This window comes from Pollicipes pollicipes, unplaced genomic scaffold (assembly GCF_011947565.3).
Source record: "Pollicipes pollicipes isolate AB1234 unplaced genomic scaffold, Ppol_2.1 Scaffold_6686;HRSCAF=7923_pilon_pilon_pilon, whole genome shotgun sequence".
Classification (NCBI taxonomy): Eukaryota; Metazoa; Arthropoda; class Thecostraca; order Pollicipedomorpha; family Pollicipedidae; genus Pollicipes; species Pollicipes pollicipes.
This window is the reverse complement of record NW_023596921.1, coordinates 4758552-4785398: the sequence shown is the minus strand read 5'-3', so window position 1 is coordinate 4785398 and position 26847 is coordinate 4758552. Positions and strand designations below refer to the sequence as shown.

The window sequence follows — 26847 nt, the reverse complement described above, 5'->3', positions numbered from 1 at the left end:
GGTGATGGCCGATGGATGTGGTATCTCAGAGAGGTGATGGCTGATGAATGTGGTATCTCGAGTGGTGATGGCCGATGAATGTGGTATCTCGAGAGGTGATGGCCGATGAATGTGGTATCTCAGAGAGGTGATGACCGATGGATGTGGTATCTCAGAGAGGTGATGGCCGATGGATGTGGTATCTCAGAGAGGTGATGGCCGATGAATGTGGTATCTCAGAGAGGTGATGGCCGATGGATGTGGTATCTCACAGAGGTGATGGCCGATGGATGTGGTATCTCAGAGAGGTGATGGCCGATGAATGTGGTATCTCAGAGAGCTGATGGCCGATGGATGTGGTATCTCACAGAGGTGATGGCCGATGGATGTGGCATCTCAGAGAGGTGATGGCCGATGGATGTGGTATCTCAGAGAGGTGATGGCCGATGAATGTGGTATCTCAAAGAGGTGATGGCCGATGGATGTGATATCTCAGAGGTAATGACCGATGGATGTGGTATCTCAGAGAGGTGATGGCCGATGGATGTGGTATCTCAGAGAGGTGATGGCCGATGGATGTGGTACCTCAGAGAGGTGATGGCTGATGGATGTGGTATCTCAGAGAGGTGGTGGCCGATGAATGTGGTATCTCAGAGAGGTGATGGCCGATGGATGTGATATCTCAGAGGTAATGACCGATGGATGTGGTATCTCAGAGGTGATGGTCGGTGGATGCGGCATCTCAGAGAGGTGATGACCGATGGATGTGGTATCTCAGAGAGGTGATGGCCGATGGATGTGGCATCTCAGAGAGGTGATGACCGATGGATGTGGTATCTCAGAGAGGTGATGGCCGATGGATGTGGTATCTCAGAGAGGTGATGGCCGATGGATGTGGTACCTCAGAGAGGTGATAGCCGATGGATGTGGTACCTCAGAGAGGTGATGGCTGATGGATGTGGTATCTCAGAGAAGTGATGGCCGATGAATGTGGTATCTCAGAGAGGTGATGGCCGATGGATGTGATATCTCAGAGGTAATGACCGATGGATGTGGTGTCTCAGAGAGGTGATGACCGATGGATGTGGTATCTCAGAGGTGATGGTCGGTGGATGCGGCATCTCAAACTAGTCACAAAAGCCGAGACATGAAAATGAGCGGCGAGAGGCGTCGAGATTTCAAGGGTCAGCAACGCAATTTAAGCGCACCACCGACGAGAAGCTGACCAGCCGAACGTACTCGAGCAATGGGGAGGGGGGTCAGAATGTTCTCCGACGGAAGGAGCAGCCTGGCACTCCCCCCAGTGGCCACCTACCTCGAGCGAGAACGACAGCACCACGTCCATCTTGGAGAGCGTTGTGTCGGCGTCCAGACTGTCACCTTCAGCCCTAGAAATGGAAGCCTGTGACCTGCCGAGTCAGGCCAACCGGAGGTCATTACTCAGGCCACGGAGGTGAAACGTCAGAATTGCCCTCTGGTGATGACCTCAGGTCAGCACATGCACATGACTCCGCTCAGCTGCTCAGCCTTGGGTGCTGGCCACTACACGGTCGTCGCAGCGGCCTGACCGCCAGCATAACAGGACTAGCTGACAGCCGCGTGTCTGTTTCACCGAAGCTGCTCAAGCTACAGAACTTCGCGTCAGGCCACTAAGCGACTGCCCTGTCCGTATGCTCAGAGGAATCCCCGAGGCTAGTTAATTATAAATGATGGCAGCACGCGGCTATTCCAAACGTCCTGAGCTATAAAACTTTGATACAAGCACACTATGAAATTCTTGTTGACCGTTCATCGGCATGCAGCCATACGATGCACAAACAAAACACCACCGATCACCTCCATGTAAGAAAACGTATTCTATGTGGGCGGTGGGGCATAAGCCAAAAGCTTTCAACAAACAGTTGCCACGTTGTCGTGCATTCGAGGCTACCAGCGGACGGGCAGTACGTGTGGCCTTGCTTGTCGCATTTGGCCAGTCATTCACCTATAGCGTCTCATGCGTCGACGCGCGATGGGTTCAGACTTCAGAGTGCGGATCATGGGATGCATGTTACATAGCCTTTTCAGAGAACACCAACATCGGCACGCTCTTTGAAGTCAGCCTATCGCATCTCATTCCATTTAGCCGGGCGCCTCCGAAGCATGCAGCATAACATATTTCGTCTCTTTGGAACATCAAGACCGACAGTCGCCGCCCTATCGACAACGCGCAGTGCACAGCCAGCGCAGCCCTTCCCCTCTTCGCTAGGTTGACGTCTACACAGCGACAAGCGGCCAGCAAGACCAGCTGCATGCTGCGGTCCTCCAACTCCCCTCCCCCCCGCTACCGACGTGCACGCCGTCGCCCTCCGGCAGGCGCACGGCGACGCGCGTTGCCGTAGCGCATGCAGCATGCAGCGCGCCAGCCGACCGACGGCCGGTCGGCCTGTCGGGCCGGGGTACACGCCGGCCCGGCCGCCGCCTCCGGCTACCCGCGATCAATGGATGGACGGCCATCGACGCGGCGGGTCGGCTAGTGACGGCCGCCGACGCCGATAAGGCCAGCGCCGACACGCGGCGAGCGTGGCGCTCGCCGACGCGGCGCGCTGCGACACCGGCGGCAGGCGGGCGTGCGGGGCCTGGCGCCCAGCGCGGCAGGCGCGCGTGCGGGGACTGGCGACCGGCGTGGCAGGCACGCGTGCGGGGACTGGCGCCCATCGCGCCAGCCGCGCGTGCGGCGACTGGCGCCCGGCGTGGCAGGCACGCGTGCGGGGACTGGCGCCCAGTGACAGGGCGGCGTGGGTGGCGAGTGCGACGCGTGCGGGACTAGCGCGGTGACGGGCGGCGCCGGGGACCCGCTCTGAGCGGGCGGCGCGATCGACGGGACAGAGCAACGCGTCTACGGCGCCCGGTCGCCCGGGAATACCTGCCTTAGCACAGAGCTACGTCGCCGGCTGGGGACACAGACACGGAGTCAGTGTGGCGCTCGGAGGCTGTCTCAGGGGGCGGGACGCACGCGGTGGCTGCGCGCCCCACCAGCATTCGCATCACTAGCAATGTCCCGTGTGTCGAACCATATCAGCCCCCATCCAGAACGACGCCATGTGCCTGGGATGCATCTCGAATGATCATTCAAGCTAAAACGACGTCGCTATGATGTTTTTACCACAGCGTAATGGAATTGAAAGGATATTTATCCCTGAGTTGGTCAAATCTGAGACATATGCGTGATGAAAAATATCGCCTAAGGTTTCCACACACGTCATGCCAGATGTTGAAAACCGGTTATAAGCAAATCAATGTCATTTAAGGGCACCGCGAATGTTCTTTTCAAAAGTTCGTGACAACCGTTTGGGATGTTCTGCCAGCCATCGCCTAATCCATGTTTTGAAGCCTGAGTTAAGAGAGCTTTTCGCGGCAATACTGGGTGACGGAGACCGGAGCTTAAAGTAAATGGACGAATGTATCAGAATCTTTTACTCCCACATCAGTAATCGCAGAGCGCGACCGTCGTTGCCAAAAATGAGACTCATGACGCATGTTCAGTGTTTATCAGCGGAAGCTTCGAGAAAGGACGGTGGTAACGGCAAAAAATAATGTTCAACCGCTTTGCCTGCAATGGCCGGGACTCCGGCGATGTTTTGCAAGTGGCGTTCGCCATGACAATGTGATTGCACATTGCATCGAATGTGGAAAGAATGGACAAACCGTTGCGCCCTTATTCCGGCTTAATGCCGCTGTTTTTTACCAGACGAGGTCATGGGTCACAAACTCTGGCCGGCAGCATCGGCGGCCTTTTGGTGCAGCGCAGGGCAACTCGTTAATTTTGGCTGAGGCAATTTACGGCTTTGGAAGCCGAGTAACTTTTTGTGACAGCAAAACAACAATGACAGATATGCATTATCGGTAGCCATATTGGAGAAATCTGAGAACAAATTCTGGGTTTAGAAGAATGCTATACTAAGCGACAAGAAATAAATGTTTACTGAGAGCATTCTTTGCAACTTGGTAGCTGGAAAGCGTGCAGAATGCATCTAATGATTAAATGAGATGCAGGCATCACTGTTGCCTGCTTAAAATTCAGCTCGCAGGGTAAAGGCGTAGTGACGCGGCCGGGGGCCAAAGGTTATCCGCGGGTCATCAGTTCAGGCTCAGGTCACGTGCTATCGGACCCTTCTTTTTGCGTGCCAGGTGGTTGTTATAGGCCTCACTGCCTCCTCCCCAAAACGGCGTTCGTCTCGGCCCTTGTCATCCACCTGTTTGTTTTGTGTTACGCTCGCTTCATTATCAGGTAGGCTGTGCAGAAGTCTTTTTGGCGTTCAAGACGCCGTTTGACGTGGCAACCTTCGCACTCCTGCGCGACAGCTGACGGGCGGGGTATGAGCTCAAGTCAGTAAGATCCAACGATCGAGGCAGCGTCTGATGGATGCCGCGACCGTGCAAATATGCCTTAATTGTGGCGACGGATGCGAGATGGCTTTCGCTGTAGACGCGAGGTGCCAACGGACAAGAGCGACTAAGTAAGTCATTGTGTCTGGCTTGCGACCACACAGACTCAAAACAAGACCAGCTAAGTGACCAAGTTCAACTCTTAAGCATGAAAGAGGTAGTGTGGACATAACCTGAAATACGAATAGCTAGTTCATGCATACCTCCTGTATGCCTCTTACAGCTCTTAATTGCTCTACACACGTTCAGTTGTTCGGCACATAGTTATATGCACATGTTTCACAGCAGAACTTCCACGCCCAAACCCGTACCAGCAAACACAGTTTCCACAGGCCCGATGCACTCTACCTCGTCCAGCACGGCACGGTTCCACCCCGTCCACGCGCCTACCCCGGCATGCAGCCGGTGCGGCTGCGGGCCGTGCGCCCGTGTGCGGCCGCCCAGCCGCCTGTCCCCGTGTGCGGCCGACCAGCCGCCTGTCCCCGTGTGCGGCCGCCCGTCAGCCGGCGTCACCCCCTCGCCCGTTGGCCCAACACAGCATGCTGCAGAGAGAAAGAGAGAGAGAGAGGGAGAGAGAGGGGGGGAACAGAGATGGAGAGAGATAGATAGATAGAGAGATAGAGAAAGAACGTGGCGCCGCCATGCAGCCCCGGCCCGGATAGATAACTACGTGGAGCCGCACAGCAGTCGCCAGCAGGGGCACAGTCGCTGGAAAAGAGGCAGCAGCCAGTGGAGGCCCGCGTGGCGCGGCCCGCAGCACTGCAGCAGGCAGGCGAACACGCCGCGACGCACGTGGCGAGTGGCCTTCCTCCGCGCCGTGCACACTCTGTGGACCAGCGGCGCGGCGGCGGCTCAGTGGCCGCTCCGAGTCGGCGCCTCTCTGAGGCACTGCTGAGCGGCGGCTCAGCGGCGGCTCAGCGGCCGCTCCGAGTTGGCACCTCTCTGAGGCACTGCGGGGCGGCGGCTCAGCGGCCGCTCTGAGTCGGCACCTCTCTGAGGCACTGCTGAGCGGCGGCTCAGCGGCGGCTCAGCGGCCGCTCTGAGTCGGCACCTCTCTGAGGCACTGCGGGGCGGCGGCTCAGCAGCCCCTCGGAGTCGGGGTCGCTCTGAGTCGGGACGTCTCTGAGACACTGCGGGGCGGCGGTTCAGCGGCGGCTCAGTAGCCACTCTGAGTCGGGACGTCTCTGAGACACTGCGGGGCGGCGGTTCAGCGGCGGCTCAGTAGCCACTCTGAGTCGGGACGTCTCTGAGGCACTGCGGGGCGGCGGTTCAGCGGCGGCTCAGCGGCCGCTCTGAGTCGGGACGTCTCTGAGGCACTGCGGGGCGGCGGTTCAGCGGCGGCTCAGCGGCCGCTCTGAGTCGGGACCGGTCTGAGACACTGCGGGACGTCGGCTCAGCAGCCGTTCTGATTCGGGACCGTTCTGAGACACTGCGGGAGCCGGCGGCGCGGTGGCGGTTCGGCGGCCACTCACAGTCGGGGTACTCGGGAGTCGGGATCCGACTGAGAGGCTATGGAAACAATCTTTTTTCCTATTAATATTCCTAGAACATTACATTGTGCACGTCACATTCCCCAATGGTGTGCTTTGAGTCAAAAGTTAGTCGACCAGCTGATCCCAGGACACGTCAGGATAACGCTGTTAGCGCAATCGCAGGTACGGACGTTGAAGCGATATGCCTGGCATACTAAAACTTGTGATGGTTTTCTCGTCGCGGCAGTGACTTTATATATTTTACATGAGGTCAGGATAGGTTAATCCAGGTCACCAAGCTCTCACATTAGGTCATGGTGCGTCAGAAATGCTGTCCTCTTGATACATGATGCAGCAGTGGATTTTTATGAAGAGCGCTTCATGCATCCCTGAAGGCTGTATCTATCGCGTGCAAAACACGAAAGATACGTCATCGAGAGATCAGGAGTTTTAAGCCATCCTGAGTCGATTTTGCCTGCGCTCACCTGTGCAGCAAATAAGGAATTTTGGAAGGTTGGTATTTTGTATGCTACTTTGACACGCACTCACCTTGCATGCCGATCAAAGACTCGATAACACGCTTGATCAAGATTTTGACATAATTGTAGTGGGAAGGCACTTCATTCGGTACCTTTTTCCCGAGGTATTGTTTGCCACTTTGTTATATTCGTTGGACCAGCATTCTAACGTCTGCCTGGAAGGGCTACGTAATTTGGTTCAATGTCATATTTTGCAATAGACTACTGGTAGGCCTGAAAACTTGTTCATAAAACAACAGACAGAATTTGCGGTTTCTCAGATAAAACCGTCCCAGTGGCCCGCTCATCACGTTAACCGGGAGAGGGGGGGGGGGGGGAGGATTACGCGGAAGTGATACGAGAAAGATGGAGCTGTACCGAATTTGATGAAACCAAACACTTGACCTTATGGTGCTGATTAATATGCGAATTAATAACAGACTCAGCTCCTCAAACACCAGAAGCGTTCCAGTTAAACAAATGCCCACTTAAAAAGTTAATACCTGCAACAATTATTTATGGCAGGCACGTGCAGCATTTGCATGGCAGGCGCGGGCATTTTTCGTTCTTGCTTTTAATACTTCCCTTGCTCAAGTGATTATTTCCCTTTGCTCCACCGTACAATACATCGCCCAAAGTATTGGCTTTCATATCGGAATGCTCCACCTCACGCGACTATTTCCTATTTACCATATGCATTTCCATTACACTTAATTGCATATTTGTCACGGGAGGTCGGTATTTTCAGATTTCTTTTAACTTCAACGTTACATGGCCTTCAAATGATTACAATATACAGGACATTTCCGAAATTCTGCGCTAAATGAGGTAAGACACCGTTTTCATGCATGCTTCGATCTGTTCTGAGAAAAATATGGAAAGCTTTTGTGTTCGTCCAACGTCTTTTGGGCATGCTCGTGCAATGACTGACGCATTTACCTCTTATGTCTTCGTATATGTGCGTACTGTCGTGTACGTGTACCATGCACGGCGTACTGCTTATGTGTACGTGGGCACCACATCACACGTGTGTTGGAAACAATACAGCATATTGCATGAATCCTGTATCCGTCTGCTTACACGATAAACAAACATCGACGCAAACCCAATAGCTGGGCCTTTACCTTCAGACCGTTACAAACAAAATCAAAATAGTGAAGCTTTATTTCCTTTCGTTGTTTATAAAAAGGAAACCCGTGTCGTTGCATTTAAGAAAGCTTCAGCAAGCCATGCTGTCTGCATAGTTAAAGCGCATTTTTCAGAAGCGTCGGCCCACAATCTAGTTAAAGCGAACTCTATTCCATGAACGTGACTTTGCGTCGGACTACGACATTTTCGCTTTGCAACAAACTCTTGGAACGCCTCGAGGTCGGACGTTCTCCGAACCTATCTCATTCAGCCGAGGAGCCGTGAAGAAGCCGAGCTTGGCGTCACTAAAACTGGGTTTGCGAGGGCGCGCAAGTCGAGTTGGTAATGAAGTAAGGAATTTCGCCGGGCAAAAACGTTTGTGACGTGGGTAGACTTATGTATCTTAATTGAGAACGCGGCGTCGTAATCGCTGTCCCGCCCCATTATCAGTGAGACTTTCAGACCGTTCAGTAACCCGTTCAACGCATTAAAATCAAAACCTTTATATTTTCACAATCATGTCTGCCCTCCCTCATCCACATCCATCGCCTTACGGCATGGCGCAAGGATCCAGAAGTTTTTTCAACAGGCTCATTAATAACCTCGAAATAAATCAAAAGGCCGTGAGTGCCTGGTTTTTCGGTTTTAAAAGCCAAGAGTTCTTGTGCTGACAGTTATCACCTTAAACATGCTGCCGGGTAGCCGTTTGAATGCATTTCGCTTGGGTGGGGGTCGATTTGGCCCACCCAAGATTTCAGAAACTAAGGGAGCTAGCAACACGAAATTATCAAGGTGTAATGTCCTGTATGTGAACTCACCTTTGTCCATTTTTGAGATTCCTTAGTTATGACCTTCACGTCAAATAATGTCAAACAAAGTCAAACTCCAAATTGGTGTTGAAAGTACCACCAAACCTTCTCATGCAAACACCGTGAATCTAAACACCTGTTCTATCCAAAAGGTTACTGCTGCTCAATTAAGGTCAGTGACCGTGTGTGACCTTTCGAAGGTCATCTGACCAAAATCATGTAAAACTGCTTTAATATTTTGCGTTTGAATAAGCGTCAACGACCAGGCTGGGCAATATGTTACTCACAGCAAAATGACCTGGGTCATTTTAGGCCCGTGACCTATTCTGATCTGAAGAAGTCCATAGAAGGTGCGTAATGTGGTTCCTGTTATTAATAAATTCAAAATGAACACCAGATACTACCCTGTCCAGCAAGCTCTAGAGTGATAAGGCCGGTTGGTTTTGACCTTGGTCTGACTTTCACACCTGACCCTAGGACAATTAAATTTGATAATTCAGTTGTCGCGTTGCCTATGAAACTGTTACATAAATTTATGGCTTCGTCCAATACTCCGTTGTTGCATCAGATTGAGCGATTGCCTTGACATTGTCTTCGCTGAATCCATGGCCTGATTTTGACCTGTTCTAGGTCTGTTCCCTATGAAGGTATATCGAGATATTTACACCAAACGCTTTGCTAATTAATAGCCTACAGCTACGCCAAATTTAGTGCGGCTACGCCGCGCTGTTCGGAAATCATTCCCGAAAAAATATTTGCGATGGTGAAATTGACGCCCCCCCCCCCCCCCGAGCGCATGTTAAAATACCAGGAAGCACCAGTTAAACACCGTTGGATATAATACCGATACTCGCCGTTTCGAACTGTGCTTATAACATCGTGAGCGGCCGCGAATCGCGTCACCAGTTCTTTCGACCGTGAGCCGAGGTTCAGTGTCTGTACGGCGCAAATGATCATGTTACGGATGAATTCTCAAGATGAAAGGCATGACAACAGCAATCGCGTGTGACAGTACGCTGAATGCGTGTTTTCAAATCTCATCATCCCACGCGTGAGCAGCTTTCTAAATTCTTTCAGTAGAAAACCCTTTGTAAAAACGATTGGAAGGACTCAAACAGCAATTTTCGACATGTTCCCTTCCATATAACACCATGGGCCTAGTGTTGAAATCGGAGACGAATGGGGACCACCCAATCCCCTAGCACACATATGGACACCCCTGGCCTTCGCGGTGATTCCCCATAGCTGTCAAGGCTACTCATGTCCAATGTGATATATACGCATCTACCTGCTGAACATGGAGAGGAGCTTGCTTCTGAGCGCGTCTCCATTACGGGCACATATAAGCGTCCTGAGAGATCTGTGGAGTTTAAGCGCGGCCTCAGCTATCAGCGTCTCCGAATGTGAGATGGGGAGAGGGGGAGCAATACTAATTTTGAAGTTGATTCTTTGCATGCATCGCCATAGGATAAGACTCCTCAAAAAGCGCGGGGCCACGACCCCCTGACCCCTGTTATAACGCTTATGACATGGGGCATCCGATATTTAAGCAATCCATGCATAATGTCCTGACTGAAAACGGGGCATCGTGACATCGTGAAAGGGCGGGGTCCTCTCTGCTCTTCAGTCACGCTTCAGGTGCACCTGCCCATATGGACTCGCAGAAGGGGGACAACCTTCCTGCAGTCGGCAAACCAAATAAAGTACAACGTACTTGGTGCAGGTGTTGTATCTTGTATGGAACTGCATCTTCCTGATACTTCCCTGTCACACTCAAAGACATACCAGCCAAACCCCTGTAGTGATTGTTTTTACTGTAACGGACAGCTCTATTTCCTGGCATCAAAAGTTATGGAAAGTAGATATTGTATAAATAGGCCAACAGCCAGGTGCGCAGCTTTCTGTTTGGTTTTAGGGGTTACGGCCCACACTTGAGAAGAAAGTAGACTATCCTGGAAGAAAACCCATTTGATGGTGCTATGCGGGGTTGGTTTTGCGACCTTTCACCACTCAGTATCCCCATACCCCCTCCTCACCCCGAACTTATGTTGTGAAGCTCCGCGCATGCGTGCATTAAAAGATTGTGCAGACCCGAAATCGTTCGGCATGAAGGTAGCAATAAAAAGGCCGTGAGGGATGAAGGTCGCATGACAAACGGTCATGCAGGGTACGAATCATATGACGTTAAGGTCATATGGTCCATTTCGCTGCTTGGTACGACCCCGCTGGCGGCCACAACGTGGAGCTGACGCCGGACCGACGGATGGCGGCGCCTCCACTTCCGCCGCGAGGTGAACGCCTTAACACGCTCCCGGGTGGCCGGCTGGGATACCCTTCGCTCGGCTGGGGGTCAATTTGACCCCCCTGAGATCTCAAGAACTATGAAAACTAGAGGCACCAAATTCACAGGGTATGTTGACCTGTACGTAAACTCACTTAGGTCAAAGTTTGAGATTCCTGGGTCATGACCTTCGGCTCAAATAAGGTCAAACAAGATCAAATTCCTGGTTGGTCTCCAAAAGGCCCCCAGAACATAGATACCGGTTTCTAAGCAAAAGGTCGCATGCTCATTCAAGAAAAGCGACCTTGTTTGACCTTTTGAAGGTCATGGTGATAAAATAATACAAGACTGCTATGAGTTTTGCATTTGAATAAGCGACAAAGACAACGCTAGGCAGTGTGCTCCTAAAAACCAAGTGTTGACCCGGGTCGTTCAAGGTCAATGACCTATTCTGATCGTCAAGAAGTCCATGGAAGATCTAGAATGCGGTTCCTGCTTGCAATAAATTCGAAATGAGTACCAGAAACTATCTCATACAGAAAGCCCTAGAGCAATAAAACAAGTTGGTTTTGACCTTGGTCTGACCTTCATTCCTGACCTTAGGTCGATGCAATTTACTCATTCAGTTGTTTTGTTGTCTAAGAAATCATTTCAGAGATAATGGCTTTGTTTAACACTCCGTTGTTGCATCAGATTGAACGATTCCCTAGAAATTGGCTTCGCTGAAACTATGGCCTGACTTTGACGTACCATAGGTCAGTGACCTTACAAGTTGTATCTAAATTATTTTCACCAAACGATCAGCTATTCAATTGTCTACAGCTATGCAAAATTTGGCGCGGCTGCGCCGCGCCGTTCAGAAACAATTCCGGAAAAATATTCGGGGGAGGTCAGCTCGACCTCCGCTTATCCGACCGCGTGTTAAACGAGCGCCTGGTCGGAACGCTGGTGTGAAATGCAGCTTTATCCAAACATTCGCTGTGGAACAACTCCGCTCCCGAGATGTTTGCCAAGCGGCAGAACTTTACCAGATGTTCTAGGAATGCGCGTAGGCTTTTAATGCTAATTTCTTCCCACAAACTTGGCGGTTGCTGCAAAACGGACATAACCGTAAGACCGGACATGGGGTCTTTCGGGTAATGACCCACTGAAGACCCGTAGTTTAATATCTGCAGCATATCCTTCGCAGTTTGAAATTAGTGCAGAAGACATCCTCACATTTCGGCTACTGGGTGCAAAGTTGAATGGGGGGGGGGGGGGGCTGTCGTTCCTTTTCTGAGAGACTTGCATCTCTCTTGGTTCGTGTGTGCGGTTATGCTTTCTATCTCCATTTCTCTTTACCTTGGACTATGTTGCGATATCGATTTCTGTCACATCGTTAAGACACTTATAATTTCCGGTCTTAATCTCTTACACAATTCTTGAGTTATGTTTTTGGCAGATGACTATCCTTTGCCATAACTGATTATGCCTGACCGCCTTTCTCCTGGCAAGCTTGATCCCAAGCGGTGTTTTATCTCAGGTATTTTACGTGAATGTTGCTTCCTGTGATCTTTTAAAATGTTACTTATCTTGATTCCGCGCAACCTTTTGCTTTCAATTTGTTCATATCCTAACATGCGTGGGTCTTTCTTCGTACTAAATTGTGTTCTGTGGTATTTTCTTCTTCCACCTGAGGATTGCCACCTTTTCTGCACGATGCGCTACGCGACGCAAAATGCAAAATACATGGATGCATATTCAATTTTGCTCAAAAGCGCACATCCGGCATGTCCGGGTTCATCCAAAATTCAACACAGTCCCTTGCACAAATTTCGCGCAGGGTTCCTCTTTTCCTACGTCCTCCAGAGCCGTTTTGCTTCGGGTGGTCTTGACGCGCCCCGAGCAGCGAACAGAGGGCCATCAAACTCGATGTCAGGACCGCACTGCGGCTCGCCACATGGTCGGATCTTTTCTGCCGTTCGCTGTCCGGCCTGGCAACAGTTACACAACTTGGTCACCTGACGTGACGATAAGCTGTCGAGCGTCTCGCGACCGGCTCCGGCTTCGGCTTCGGCACAGGCTTGGCAAAGGGCTCGGACTTTGGCTCCGGCTTGAAACACGCTCGCCTGGGCTGGCCGTCGTCTCCTAGCCGATCAGCGGCGCGCCGGAGGTGGTGCGCTCCAGTCCCTCACTTGTGAGTCCGTCCGCCGCACGCCTACGCACCACGCGTCTCCACACAGCTGGCCTCTCGCCGCCGCTGCCCACGCACGTGGCTCGGCACGTGTTCTTCCACGGTCCAGATTATTTCATGTTTTTAGATCGTGATCCGGGAAGTGAACAAATGCATATATATATATATATATATATATATATATATATATATATATATATATATATGTATATATATACATGTATATATAGATATATATATATATATATATATATGTATATTTATATATGACCATATATATATATGTATAATATTTATAACTAATTGTGATTTTGTTTCCTGGATATCTCAACTGACAAGACACGCAGTTTATCGCAGTTTTAATGCCAACCACAGCTTCGTGAATGCATGTACGTCGCTTAGTAACAGGGCGGATAATGCGCATGCAGCTAAGGTCCTCGGGAAGGTCCTCAGTCTATGTCCTAAGAAAGACCCAGACCTAACAACTTTGTGTCCATTTCACATTTCCTTGCATGTGAAAGCGATAAAGCTACAAAAAACACTCATATATGGCACATCAGTCCATTTAGGTCAAACGCGGCGGTAAAAGCAGAGGACGTTAAGGTACAGACGAAGTAAGACAATGTTCAGCACTGTGTTCGTAACATTTATCTTTCGGCTGCAACACTGCTATGGTAACATCGAGGTTGAAATAACTGTGGTTACATATCATTTATGAATGGTCATATTTACATTCGCATCGCATCGGATTATCTATTGTTTGCTTGGTGCTCGGTAGCTAATCCACTGTTGAAAACCAGCACCTATCACGATAAAGTAACACGTTTGGCTTACCATGCACAACTTTAAGCAAACCCCTATATATATATATATATATATATATATATATATATATATATATATATATATATATACAAGAGTACGTCAACCTAACGCCAACTAAAAGGGGCACGAAGTGCTACAAAGGAGATGGCACAGTTAGTCTAGGGCGTGTGAGGCGACTGGACGAAGCCTGGCCGGTTACCAATGGCACTGGAGGCGCACTCCACACCGCTGCTCGTCTACCGTGCCTCTGGCATGCTCTGACTAACGGGGTACAGAGTGGGGCACCACAAACACGGCGGACGAGACGGCGGCAGGCGAACGCGGCAGCGCCGAGGCTGCCTACCAGCTAGAGATCAGGCACCGACACGACTTACTTAAACCAGCAGCTCACAGTTTTGGAATCATCTAACAAGCTTTCCACGGCTAATGAACTGGTCTGGCCGTTCCAATCGGCCCTGGCGCTGGCGCTGCAACAAAACACCCGTGCCGGTTTGACAGCGTGCCGGCCTGCCCGTTACACCGCGCCGAAGGGTTGGCGGGGCTGCTGCGGGCCGGGTGGGGCCGGCTGGGCCAGACCGCCAGCCGGGGGCCGCGCGCCACTGCAGGCGGCCTGCGACGGGGTTGGACAGTTCCAGGTCTGCGAGCCGACGCTGATCAGCTCTCGAAGGTCAGGCGTCTCAAGCGGAGGTATTCAACTGGCTTTATTGGTGCGCTTGGGGTCATGAACAGAAGGGCGGGTTTCATGCTTGGAGGTCAAGAAAGGGCGGACGGTCTGCCTACGGCCATAAAAGACCATTGTCATGTCCACACGAGCTCTCGGTGCAGCGTTAGAACGCGGTGCTAGAAGGGACAACCGGCAAGCTTTGTTTGCGATCGCAAAAGGTCGCGAACCAGAGGTATAGCCAGGCTATCTGCCGCAGTTCACCATATCCACCCAGTTAATAGCAACATCATTGAAAAAGCAAGTAAACAAAAGCACAAAAAACCCTTGAGAGTAAGTGAAATGGGCTGTGGCGACAGCTTAACAAGTGAAGCGAGTGAAAAGCAGCCCGGAGAAACAAGGACTAGTCTCACCTGTGATTGTACTTCTTCAACTTCTGAAGACCATATTTGGAGTCCGTCGAGCCCTTGGAGACAGGCAACGACTCCAAGTTGACCATCAGCTTATTTATTTCCGACTTCTGCTCTTCTACGTACAATGATTCCATTTCTTTCAGCACAAACTTTGGCATCAGACGTCGATTCTACGAAAGGCGAGTACATTTCATTAAATTCAGCGAATGCTGCGGTTAAAAAGGTCTTCGAGCATGCTTGATGGCTTTTTGGTTCAGATATCGTCAGGCCAATGATGGACTGCAAGCTTCCTCCATTACGGTCGGCTCCGTTGACTTGTGGTGTCGGCAAATAACACTTGGCAAACGAATTCAATAGCTTTGCTACCACGCAGATGCTATACTATAAGCCCCCTCATGAAAAACAGCACAGGAACAGACAAAGAACAGCAGAGCCCTTCTCCGATGAAAATGAGTGGCCAATCAGCAATAAATCTTAAAACATGTCAGTTTTGCGAACATGGCAGTGACCGGGACCAGTGCAGGTCGGTAAGGGAAGCGGTCCCTGGGTGACCGGGACCAGTGCGGGTCAGTAAGGGGAGCGGTCCCTGGGTGACCGGGACCAGTGCGAGTCAGTAAGGGGAGCGGTCCCTGCGTAACCGGGACCAGTGCGGGTCAGTAAGGGGAGCGGTCCCTGGGTGACCGGGACCAGTGCGGGTCAGTAAGGGGAGCGGTCCCTGGGTGACCGGGACCAGTGCGGGCCAGTAAGGGGGGCGGTCCGTGGACGCACCCGCTCCATCTCGGCGACCTTCTGCATTCGACCATCCAGCTCACGGCGGATAGCGGCCGCTTGTTCGTCGGCTGAATCCAGCTGAAAAGAGCGCCACGTCCCGGTTACATACCGTGCATGGCACGTCCCGGTCACATATCGTGTATGGCACGTCCCGGTCACATACCGTGTATGGCACGTCCCAGTTACATACCGTGTATGGCACGTCCCGGTTACATACCGTGTATGGCACGTCCCGGTCACATACCGCGTATGGCACGTCCCGGTTACATACCGTGTATGGCTCGCCCTAGTCACATATCACGTGTGACACGTCCCAATTCCATAAAACGTACGGCACGCCCAACGAAAAATCGCAATGCCAGCTGAACAGCGCGTGACGCCGAGGAGCCGACCACCGACAAAATGCGATTCATTACACGGCGAGCCTGCCTCGACTGGCTGCTTTCCATTCAAAGTGACGACCGCCTGGCAGATGTCTCTGGCTTGCATCATTTGCGTCTAGCCAAACCTAGAACATAGTGCGGTAGTAGCGTGCTGCCTTTACATGGTTCACGCGCCGGCCTGAACTGGGTTTGGCTTTGTGAGCGCAGTCTGGCACGGAAAATATAGATGGGACATTTCCTGTTCTAAGAAAGCGACTGACTTCTACGCGTTCAGAATCAGACACCAGGTTTAAATAAATTTCGATCCCGTCTCAAAAAGCTTACAACAATGCGGGCCGAAGATAATTACGAGCAAAACAACAGGAAAGACAAAGGGAGGAGAGGAAGTAGAGGGGAGCAAAGAAAAGGAGAGAAAGAAAAGCGTGAAAGCTAGAGAGTGGGAGAGAAGGGAGGAAAAGAGAAAGGAGAAAGAGAGAAAGGAGGCAAAGAAAAAGGAGGAAGAGAGAAAGGAGGAAGAGAGAAAGGAGGAAGAGAGAAAGGAGAAAAAGAGAAACGAGGAAGAGGGAAAGGGGAAAGAGAGAAAGGAGGAATAGAAAGAGGAGAAAAAGAGAAAGAGACAGTGGACCTTAAACGTCATATTGAATGTACGCCAAATATCGCAGAAGCTCTCCACAAATGGGGTGGTTACGAGTCGCCGCACATCGCTCCAGCGGTTATCTCTGCGAGGCTGTGCCAACGCGGTGACAGACTAAGGCAGAGATGAGCCAAGATCCTCGCCGCGCAGGAGATCCCAGTCGTTCCGGTGAAAATTTCCAAGCGCCTCGCATCAACAAAGCACGGCGGATCGCCTCAAGGAGGTCAGCGAGGCGCGCTTGGTCAGGGGATAACGCTGAAGCGCGGTATGTGGCCCGCTAACCGGGGCCCGGCGGCTCAGAGGCTGGGCCGCCCCTCGCGGCGCGGCGCCAGCCGGGAGGCTGCTGACACGGCCAAACGGAAACTGATGACGGCCGCGGGCATCGAGGCCGCCAGCTTCAAGCGGCAGGGCAGACTCTCAAAGAAGCTATGGCGGGTAGAAAATTCACATAAGTGTTTTGATGCAGCAGCTAACAGTTCCAAGTTGTTCGTCGTGCTAACTCAACAGCATGACCTTGACCCCAACTCCCGGGCCCGGCTGCCGTTCTGTCGGCCGCTGCCAGCTTGTTGACGCTGCGGCCGCCACACTTCATTACCGACCGGATCCCAGTCGGGTGCGGCACTCGCGACCAGCCAAATGCAGCCCAGATGCTGCTGCAGAATTTCACCAGCTTTCGCCAGGGTGCTGCTCAAATTTCTGGCTAGATTCAACCGAACGCAGCCAGAATATGAGACCAGATCCGGCCCGTGCGACGCTCACATATCCGCACTCCGTCAGCACGCAATCCAGGCATGCCACCAGCTTTCATCTGGAATGAACTAAAATGACAGCAAAACTGAACGAATATGGGACGAAGATCAAATAGCCGGTTAGATTCTATTCGCACATAGCTCAAGCCTTCCACTTCGTTTGGCCGCCCAGGTGTGTCGTCCACGTTCCATCATGCCTCGGCTGGGCTCGACGATACATCCGGCGGTACATCCGGCGGTACGTCCGGCGGTACATCCGGCGGTACATTCGGCGGTACATCCGGCAGTACATCCTGCGGTGCATTCGGTGGGCCCATCGATCGCAGCCGGTACATCTGGTCTGACTTCCTGCACACAGCTCCTGTGATGTACGGATGTATATCCTGTGATGTACTGACGGTGAGCAGTTAAGGCTGGTGCTGGTACGGGCTGCGATCGGTTCACCAAGCTGCATTAAGGGGGGGGGGGGGGAGAGGAGGAGGAGTGATTTTGAACTGGGTCGACATTTAGGTGCGAGTCGGTTGGCTAAATTTGACTGCAAAGAACATTTGGTTACTTGTGATTCGTCTATGTACATCGCATGATGTCGAAAAATGTGGCGGTTCTGGGTGGTGGTTGTGGGGGAGGCGAGGACGCACTGCGTACCCTTCTGCTCGAGAGCGTTAGTTCCTCAGGACTGCTCAGCCTGTCACCAGCTAACCTGCAGCGCGTTGTAGAGCAGCTGGTGTTCAAACTTTTTGACACCGAGAATGTTCTGGAAGATGTCGTACAGCTGCTCCTTGCTGAGGATGAGCTCTGAGTTGCCGCTGTTTTGAAGTCGGGACGGTTTCCGCTGGTCGTCGTCTCCCGGTACTGCCGAGGGGCAACGTCTTGGGCCGCGTGCAAGCATTTCATTTCATACCGGGGTCGTAAACAAGGGGCAATGTCTTGGGCCGTGTGGAACATTTCATACCGGGGTCGTAAACAAGGGGCAATGTCTTGGGCCGTGTAGAACATTTCATACCGGGGTTATAAACAATGCATTTTACCCTTGTATGGAGTGTCGAACTGAGATAGCCAATTCGATGTCCACAAGACAATTCCACAACTTTAACCTTACTTAACCCTGTAAGATTCTACCATCTGCGCTAGAGTGCAGTTTATCGGCGGGTTATTGAACGTCCCGATGCTCTCGCATGACGGGTGTCACGTGACTAGGAAAGACATCAAGGGTCACACGCATAGTCCCGGCCACCGTCTCCGGTCGGTGCTTGCTGGTATGCGACCTTTCAGAGGTATGGAGCAGCCAGGCCAAATTATTATTTTTTTAATTTGATGTTTCTAATGCGTTTGACAAAAAAATATCACCATGTCCAGCATGTGCTGCTTGGTCATGCTTCACCCTGTTCTGACAGCGCATCGGTGGTGCTTTGGAGAAGGTTATGCTTTAAAATGTGAAGGTGTCATTGATTGAGAACTGTCATCAGAGTGGTAGGTCATGGAGGCCTCCTAGCTGCGGCTTGAAAAATTAAGACGTGAATTTATGCATTAGATCCTGAATATTGGGGCTTCTTGCTTGAGGAGGTAATACAGTCGTGTTGGTTGACATTTTGAACGATCCCCGCAGCAAACGTTGGTATGTCTGGGCAGAACTGCTCCTCACGTGTCCGTGGAGCGGGAGCGACACGGACAGAGCGGCTCACGTGTCCGTGGGGCAGGGACGGCTCACGGGCACGTGAGCAGAGGCGCTTACCCTTCAGGATGCAGTCGAACTTGGCCATCCAGGAAGTGAGCACCGTCTCCTTGCTCAGGCCATCTATCTCGGGGAGGCACCTGCGCAGAGGGGGGGGGGGGGGGTCAGTCAGCGCTATGTACGGACAGATGCCAGGAATTACTGGCGCCTGGAGTGCTTGCTAGGCCGGCAATCGCCGACGAGTTCTGCGTTTCATATCAGCTTTCGGGTGCGCCGAGGTCCGTGAGAACATTACAAATTTTGATGGAGGAGACCATCCCAATGGAGCCGAAAGGATTGTGACAATTTTAAGAATGCTTTTAAAGCTTGTTCTGGGAAAGATAATGGAAACAAATTGTTGTCGGATTTTATTAATTGTAGCCAAATTATTTTCGTGGCCCTAGCCTGTGCGTTATTTTTTTTTATTCACGAGCTCATATCGCGCTGAAATTTGATCTCAGCTGAAAACACTCACTGATGAACATTTCTAACAACTTCGTTACGAAGAGAACGCGCGGAGATCTTTAAGAAAAGTGTATCTCTTAAAGCCAAGCAGTTGAAGCACTGACTGCAAATAGGCACGCTCACTCACCTGACGCGTTTTTCGATCATGTTCTTAAAGATCTCCTTGAGATCATGTTGCGAGCAGGCGCCGGACTGCACCATTCTGGCCAGCCTCTCCGACCTCAGCACCGCCTCTGTGAAGCTGTGGATGGCGTTCTGGAACGCCTCGTCCGCCACAATTTGCAACTCTCCCTTCAGAAAGCTCTGCAAAAGCCAGGACACAAACACGCTGTCACTGGCGAGTGCATAGCTTATTCGCTTGGAGGCGCTCTCACAGGTTGGAACCGTTCCCTACAGCCATTTGACGCGTTTCCAATCATGAGGAGGAACCTTAACTCGACATCGGGCTTAAAGGGAATACTCCACATTCGTACAGGGATTTGAACTGAAACAGCCATCTTGAATGCCATTCAGTGCAGTTTACAGTCCCGCCCTTCTTGAGACCTAGACTCTTCTAGTTTCACCCAGGTGTCAATGACGCCATCATAACGTCATTCAAATTCTGCATTCTGTGATCATGCGGCGATCAAGGCCACGAAAAACATAATTGTCGAGTCGTTCATGTCTGGCGTTCATGAGCACGATTCTGAGACATAACGGCCGTCAAAAAATATCCACTCAACAGAGAAATTGTGTTATCTAGAACAGCCTTTTCCGTTCACAAATATACCATTAGTTAAAAGTGAGCTTATTTCATCATATCTGATGCTTGCTTTAAATGTGGAACATTCTCTTTAACCAAGGCCAACCTTAGGTGGCCAGGAGCGAAGACGCTTGCAGAGGACTGGGAGGTCTAATTATTTTGATTATTATTTTGTGCGCCCCCCCCCCCCCCAAGTTAAGCGCTAGATTTTCCGCAACGATGAGCTTCCAGCCCCCTAGACCTCCCTGCCTCTCCTCCATTGCCCAACAGATCCCGCGCCTTTGATGCTACTGCAAAGCGTAAACAGTAATGAAGTGCGACTGCTCTCCCTGCTCGCACCGAATCCCGCGCGTGTTTTTGCTCTGCCTTCGCTGCTGCAACATTACCATCCAAATGATGGCAAATGCAATGGGTTGAATGAAATACGTTGTTCGCACTGCGCCAGCCGACACAACAGCCGTATGATAAACTGTTGCGGAGTCGGGCGCTGGGCATCAGGGACCGCTGGATCACCCGCAACATTGTGGAGCTGTGCGGATAGACGGCTGGGGAAGCCGGCACTGAGGGGGTATACGGACAGACGGCTGGAGAAACCGACGCTGAGGGGGTATGCGGACAGACGGCTGGGGAAGGCGGAGATCTTAGTTACAAGTTACAAGGAATCTGAAACCGTGCAAAATTGTTGGTTATCTGTGCTGCAGGTGCATCCTTCAGTTTTGGAATATGCCGAACCATCAACCACTTCGACCCATGAAGTAAGCATGTGAGCAACTAATGCCATGAGTTCATCACAGGCGTCATTTCACTTGTCCTGTCATACCAAAGAATGCATGCATCCCAGGCGTCCACTGAATGTGCAAATACAATGGATTTATTAACAATTCAAACACGGCACATTTTACAGAATGCTCCGCGCGCCGATAGTGCAACTTATCAACGCACCGTGCAGGATTTGTTTGGTGGTAGCTTTAATTCTTAAGGATTGTACAGCATTTTACTAGTAACAGCTCCATGGCCATTACCGCTGGACTGACGATAACGGTGACCATATTATGTTTTAGAAAAAATGTAATCTTGCATTTTATCACCGTGGCACCGAGAGATCAGAGATGCAAAACACATCGCTTTCCATATTTGCCCATATTCGCCCCATCTGTTCCACAGTAGTAGACATATATCATTCCTAGTCTCACTGCTTTCAATAATCGAAATAGATACGAGGTCGACTCTAACATGTGCAACCTCTTTCAATCCATCGAATCATCCCCATCGCACAAGGCGCCAGAAGTAAACAAGGTAGAGTCAAGCCAAATTCAAAACGCCTACCATCGTTATGAGCTCTTCCGGGCTCTGGTACGGAGTGAAACATGGGCTGGCGGATGGTCCGGAGCACGAAATCGGGTCAAAGCTAGGGGAAAGGCTGAAGATCAGTGGTCTGATGTATGGTCACTGTATGGCTACCCCGATGCGCTGCAATGAGCCTCACCTATCTGTCTCTTATTGGTTCTACGTCTGTGATAGACACAAGTGATACGAAATACATATTATAGATACATATGGGACACAATAAAACTGGTTTAACTTAAAGCTTGCGCTGCTTACATAAATCAGACGATTTATATAACTGTTCATGACATTTGCTCGTGGGCTCGGTGTCAATGCTCAGAAAGACGAGGAAATTGCACTTCCACCAGAGCTCTCAGCTCAAGGTAGTCGGTAACTTCGTCCACGCACCTGCTCTTCTTTTTGAGTTACTAAATTGAGGTCAATGAAAATTACATTTTCTCACTTAGAGCAAGCTCGGAACGCAAACCAGCAAAACCTGCGCAGTGGGAGAAGACCCAACGCTAGCGTGCTCAGCTCTAGCTGGGCTAACAAGCTCAGTTCCAGCTGAGCTGACGTTCTCAGTTCTAGCTGGGCAAACGTGCACAGTTCTAGCTGAGCTAACGTGCACAGTTCTAGCTGAGCTAACCTGCACAGTTCTAGCTGAGCTGACGTGCACCGTTCCAGCTGAGCTGACGTGCTCAGTTCCAGCTGGGCTAACGTGCTCAGTTCCAGTTGAGCTTAAGTGCACAGTTCCAGCTGAGCTAACGTGCTCAGTTCTAGCTGAGATAACGTGCTCAGTTCTAGCTGAGCTGACGTGCTCCGTTCTAGCTGAGCTGACGTGCTCAGTTCCACCTGAGCTGACGTGCTCAGGTCTAGCTGAGCTAACGTACTCAGTTTTAGCTGAGTTAATATGCTCGGTTTTAGCTGCCATGCATGCGTCCGACTCAAGGAACTCGGCGTAAAAGGCAAAGGCATTGTGAGTGTGGGTCTCACAAGCGGAAAGCCCATTAGCATGAGCCTAGCACCGCGAGCCGGCTGTGCAGCTGCAGCGCCAGTCGCCAGGTCGGAGCGAACGCGGCGCCTCTGATTCGGCCGCTGTGAGTGCCGTCGCCGCCGGCGGCACCCCGGGCGTCTGACCTTGGCCGCCTGGCCAGCTGTGCCCGCCGGCCACTCAGCTAATGCCCCGGGGCGTGGCGCTGTAGGAGCGGCGCGCCGCCGCCGGGTTCGGGCCGCGGCGCCGCGGGCTGCACGGCCTGGCGGCGGGGCGGCGAGCGAGCAGGGACGCGGCGTGCGGCGCAGGAGCCCCAGCCAACCAGGCAGGACAGGCGCGAGGCGATCCGAGCAGGCTCTCTCGGCTCTGGCCTGGCACAAACAACCTCGTTCCGCACGGGATGGAGGGATCGTTCAAAACGACGTGATGCCGGTTGGGGCGACGTTGGGACAAAATCGCTTCCCATCTCCACTCTTCTCGCGGCTCTCCTTTTCTCGGTCATTCGCCTCGCGCACAACTGCGTGTAGTTTAAGAACTTTGCCACTGGACGAAGACACAACACCCATTCCGTTCGGAGGCGGAGAAGCACTGCGAAGGTTGTAACGTCTTGGTGAGTACCCATACTGCATCAAAAATGCGTTGCGGGAATGGAGCCGTAGCTTAGGAAGGAAAGTCTTGCTTCCGACAAAAGAGCAGCCATCTTCACCCAGACCATGAGAAAATTGATCCTACATGACATTTCTGGAGTGTCCCCTGCTTGGCAGAACCAGCATACAGTCAGGAATGCCCCCGGCATTTGGACAATTTCGCGAGAGATCATCAAGTCATGTTCACCACGACCTCTCCGATTTCAACCAAACTTGGCGCATAAATTTGTCTAAATCCTACATTCTATATGATTGTAGTTTTCTTGATTACAGGGGTCACAAGATACAGGTCCCCAAGCGTCAGGGGCCATCTGGAAAGCTGGACCAGAGAATAATTTGGATTTTTGCATTGACCACTTAGAGGTGATGGCACCTTGGAAAGGAAATTATCTGTACCAACTCTGAAGAAATAGCGGTGACGATTTCCGATCCTTCTTTGAGCTTGTGACCTTGTGGCGAGGTCAAAGGCCACGTTACACCCATCATCTTTTCAAAATAGAATGTTTCGAAACTTTGCATTTTCACGGAACGGTGTAGCATATGGTGTGAGTGACAGCAGACAGCTTTATTTGTAACTCCGATCGTGCAATGCGCCACGGAGTTAAAAGGTCGGGTTATGTCGAGACCTTTGAATACGGTTGGTGTGTGTGGCGTACAGCATGGCCCACAACCATAAAATCTCAAAGTGCGTCGCCTTATCAATATGTTGGTGATACCTTGAAGTATGTGGGGTACACGTGGATCACGTATCAGCCAGTGAAATGACCTTGAACGGTGGTAACAGCAAAATAGTGCAAATAGATGACGTTTATATCATTTTAATGATGCCTCTTAGCTTGAAATGAAGAGCCCAGAGTTGGGCGATTACAAGATAGCAAGCGTACAGCAGAATGCGTAAATTCGTAAAAGAAAAACAATCCATTAAAGTCCTGCAATGTGGTCTAGCGATGTCGCCTGTTGTTGGATTATCATTTATTATCTGATGCGCAAATGGAGGGCTCCGCGGTTTGTTGAGCCAAAGGGTACCAGCATTGAATGGGCAATGGGTTTGGTTGGATGGAGGGCTTAGGAAAACTGTTAGTATGTGTTAGTATGTGGGAAAGACGTTTATGATAGATGGGCAGACACTTTACAAATGACTACACAACATTATAGCTCGTGCCTTTCAGAATCGCAGTTAGCTCCATTCACTGCTTTCGCAATTATAATTCAAAACTAAAAATTTTGGTGCAAATGTTCAGTACACCTATCCATACTATGCAAAAACGTGTTGTGTGAAATGAAAACGGATGGACAGCAGGTGGATATTACTGACAAGGAATGGTAGTGGGTGGGTCTGGGTACAGACCGCTTATTAGCTGATCGATTTGTCACCGGAAATCTTACGCACGAAGAACTCTTATGCCAGTTTTGTAGTTTGCTGTGAGCTATAACAAGTGTTAATGTTGTGACTTTACACATGTGGTTTTACGACATAAAATCTAGTGGTGGCTAAATCGGCACTCACAATGCAATGCATTCTACACAACACAGGAACGCAGCTGCAGTATTTGCATGTATCGGACGCATAATTTCACATGGAGGTTTTGCAGGCCCCTGCAGCTCAAACGCGCGTAGTCATTGGCGACAGCTGCAAACTTAAGCACATGGTGACCTGTCTATATATCGTCGATAATTAGTAATCAGGTACGCTCATTCCTTCACTGTTCCTAGGCGGTAGAACGTAAAACCTCGCTGCTCGATACACGCACTGCGCAAACACATGTCAAATTTCTCTGCGATCTCCCACATATTGTTTTCGAGGAGGGGGCTGCCAAAACATCTCCATCTTTTCATTAGCGTTTCTTTCACAAGACTCGAAGAAGCTGCTTCTGGTTAAAAGCTGGTTTATGTCGGTCGCTGAAAGGAAGCCGTTATACATATCGCTTGACGCGCTCGGCCATGACGTCACAAACATTGCTGCCGCCGGAAAGGTAGCAAGTAAATGTCGCTCACACTGAAGCCCATTAAGTGTTTAACGTTGGCAGTCAATTGCAGTCAAAATTAGTTTTATGTTTCTTTGAGCATCCGTCTCAAAAAGGAGGGTGGTTTCCGCAAACATCGATGCACGTTGTACGTTGATGAACGTACGCACGCTGTACTCGTTTTACCAAATCTGATTGAAATGCTGTCGCTCCTTTTGAGTTGTGCACTAGGCAGTCGGATACCACACAAAAGCTCAGGTCGCTAGATTGTTCCGAAAAATCACAGATAAGCACCGTCTCATGGTCGGGAGCAAGATCGCGGGGCTGCATGGTTAACTTTAGGGCGCCTTCGGCCACATCGTGACCATGCATCCACTGTGGTGTCGCGTCGGCTCGGGCTGCTTTTGCAAGATGAATGCAAAAATGCCCGACTTGGTACCATTATAATAAGCGTGATTGTTTTTTGTATTTTGTTTCTCTGTCGACCATAGGCACTGACATGATACGCAATAGGACATGCGCTCTCAGGCTCTTTAGATTTAGTGTTTCTCAGTTGCGGTCCGAATGAAAATCGTTAGCGACAGTTTTCATTCGGATCGCAACTGAGCAACATTAAATCTAAAGAGCCTTTTATATTCCTCTCCTTCTTTTTTCTCTCCCTCTCCGTTTTTTCTCCCTCTATTTCCCTCTCTCTCCCTCTCCCTTTTTCCCTCTCTCTCCCTCTCCCTTTTTCCCTCTCCTTCTCTCTCACTCTCCCTCTCTCTCTCTCCTCTCTCCCCCCTCTTCTCTCTCCTCTCTTCTCTCTCTCTCTCTCTTCTCTCCTCTCTCTCTCTCTCTCTCTCCTCTCTCTCTCTCTCTCTCTCTCCTCCTCTCTCTCTCTCTCTCTCTCTCTCTCTCTCCTCTCTCTCTCTCTCTCTCTCTCTCTCTCTCTCTCTCTCTCTCTCTCTCTCTTCTCTCTCTCTCTCTCTCTCTCTCTCTCTCTCTCTCTCTCTCTCTCTCTCTCTCTCTCTCCTCTCTCTCTCTCTCTCTCTCTCTCTCTCTCTCTCTCTCTCTCTCTCTCTCTCTCTCTCTCTCTCTCTCTCTCTCTCTCTCTCCTCTCTCTCTCTCTCTCTCTCCTCTCTCTCTTCTCTTCTCTCTCTCTCTCTCTCTCTCTCTCTCTCTCTCTCTCCTCTCTCTCTCTCTCTCTCTCTCTCTCTCTCTCTCTCTCTCTCTCTCTCTCTCTCTTCTCTCTCTCTCTCTCTCTCTCTCTCTCTCTCTCTCTCTCTCTCTCTCTCTCTCTCTCTCTCTCTCTCTCTCTCTCTCTCTCTCTCTCTCTCTCTTCTCTCTCTCTCTCCTCTCTCTCTCTCTCCTCCTTACTCCCTTTGTCTGCTCGCCCTCTCGTCCTCTCATCGTCTTGCTCCCACTCCCTCCTTATTTCCCGCTTCTCTCACCTCAAGATCGGCTGAACACGGTCACAAAACACCTACCCAGCGGCAGTTCTGTTGCTAGGCCTCACGTACCGCCAGAAAGTTAAAAGGCCGCCACTGTTGCACGACGTTGGTAGCCCAGGGCCGATCGGTAACGGGGGGCTTTCTGTAGGAAGCTCGTGCCAGACGACCGCTGGTGCCGGATCCTATAGCTTCTGATGCGGCAGCAGCCACTGCTGGCAGTGGTTTCGGAAATAGAATGCGTTTTCCTCGGCAAGCTTCCGAGTAACCCATGAGTTTTCTCCTCTCGTTATAGCAGCCCGTTGTGATACGTAACCCCGCGCTGTGAACGATGCATTTAAGTACATCCG

At 51.0% G+C, this 26847-nt stretch overlaps 1 protein-coding gene across 1 annotated transcript in view; it reads right to left on the bottom strand.

The window, feature by feature from the left end:
* The window catches only part of LOC119107286 (calcium-dependent secretion activator), a gene marked incomplete at its 3' end in the record, with an annotated part of 90711 nt that overhangs the window by 24960 nt on the left and 38904 nt on the right, over nucleotides 1-26847 (bottom strand). Inside the window, 8 exon segments of the mRNA XM_037230706.1 lie at nucleotides 1295-1388; nucleotides 2889-2912; nucleotides 13988-14080; nucleotides 14688-14857; nucleotides 15456-15536; nucleotides 17925-18076; nucleotides 18957-19036; nucleotides 19528-19703. Coding sequence (XP_037086601.1) covers nucleotides 1295-1388; nucleotides 2889-2912; nucleotides 13988-14080; nucleotides 14688-14857; nucleotides 15456-15536; nucleotides 17925-18076; nucleotides 18957-19036; nucleotides 19528-19703 — 870 coding nt within the window.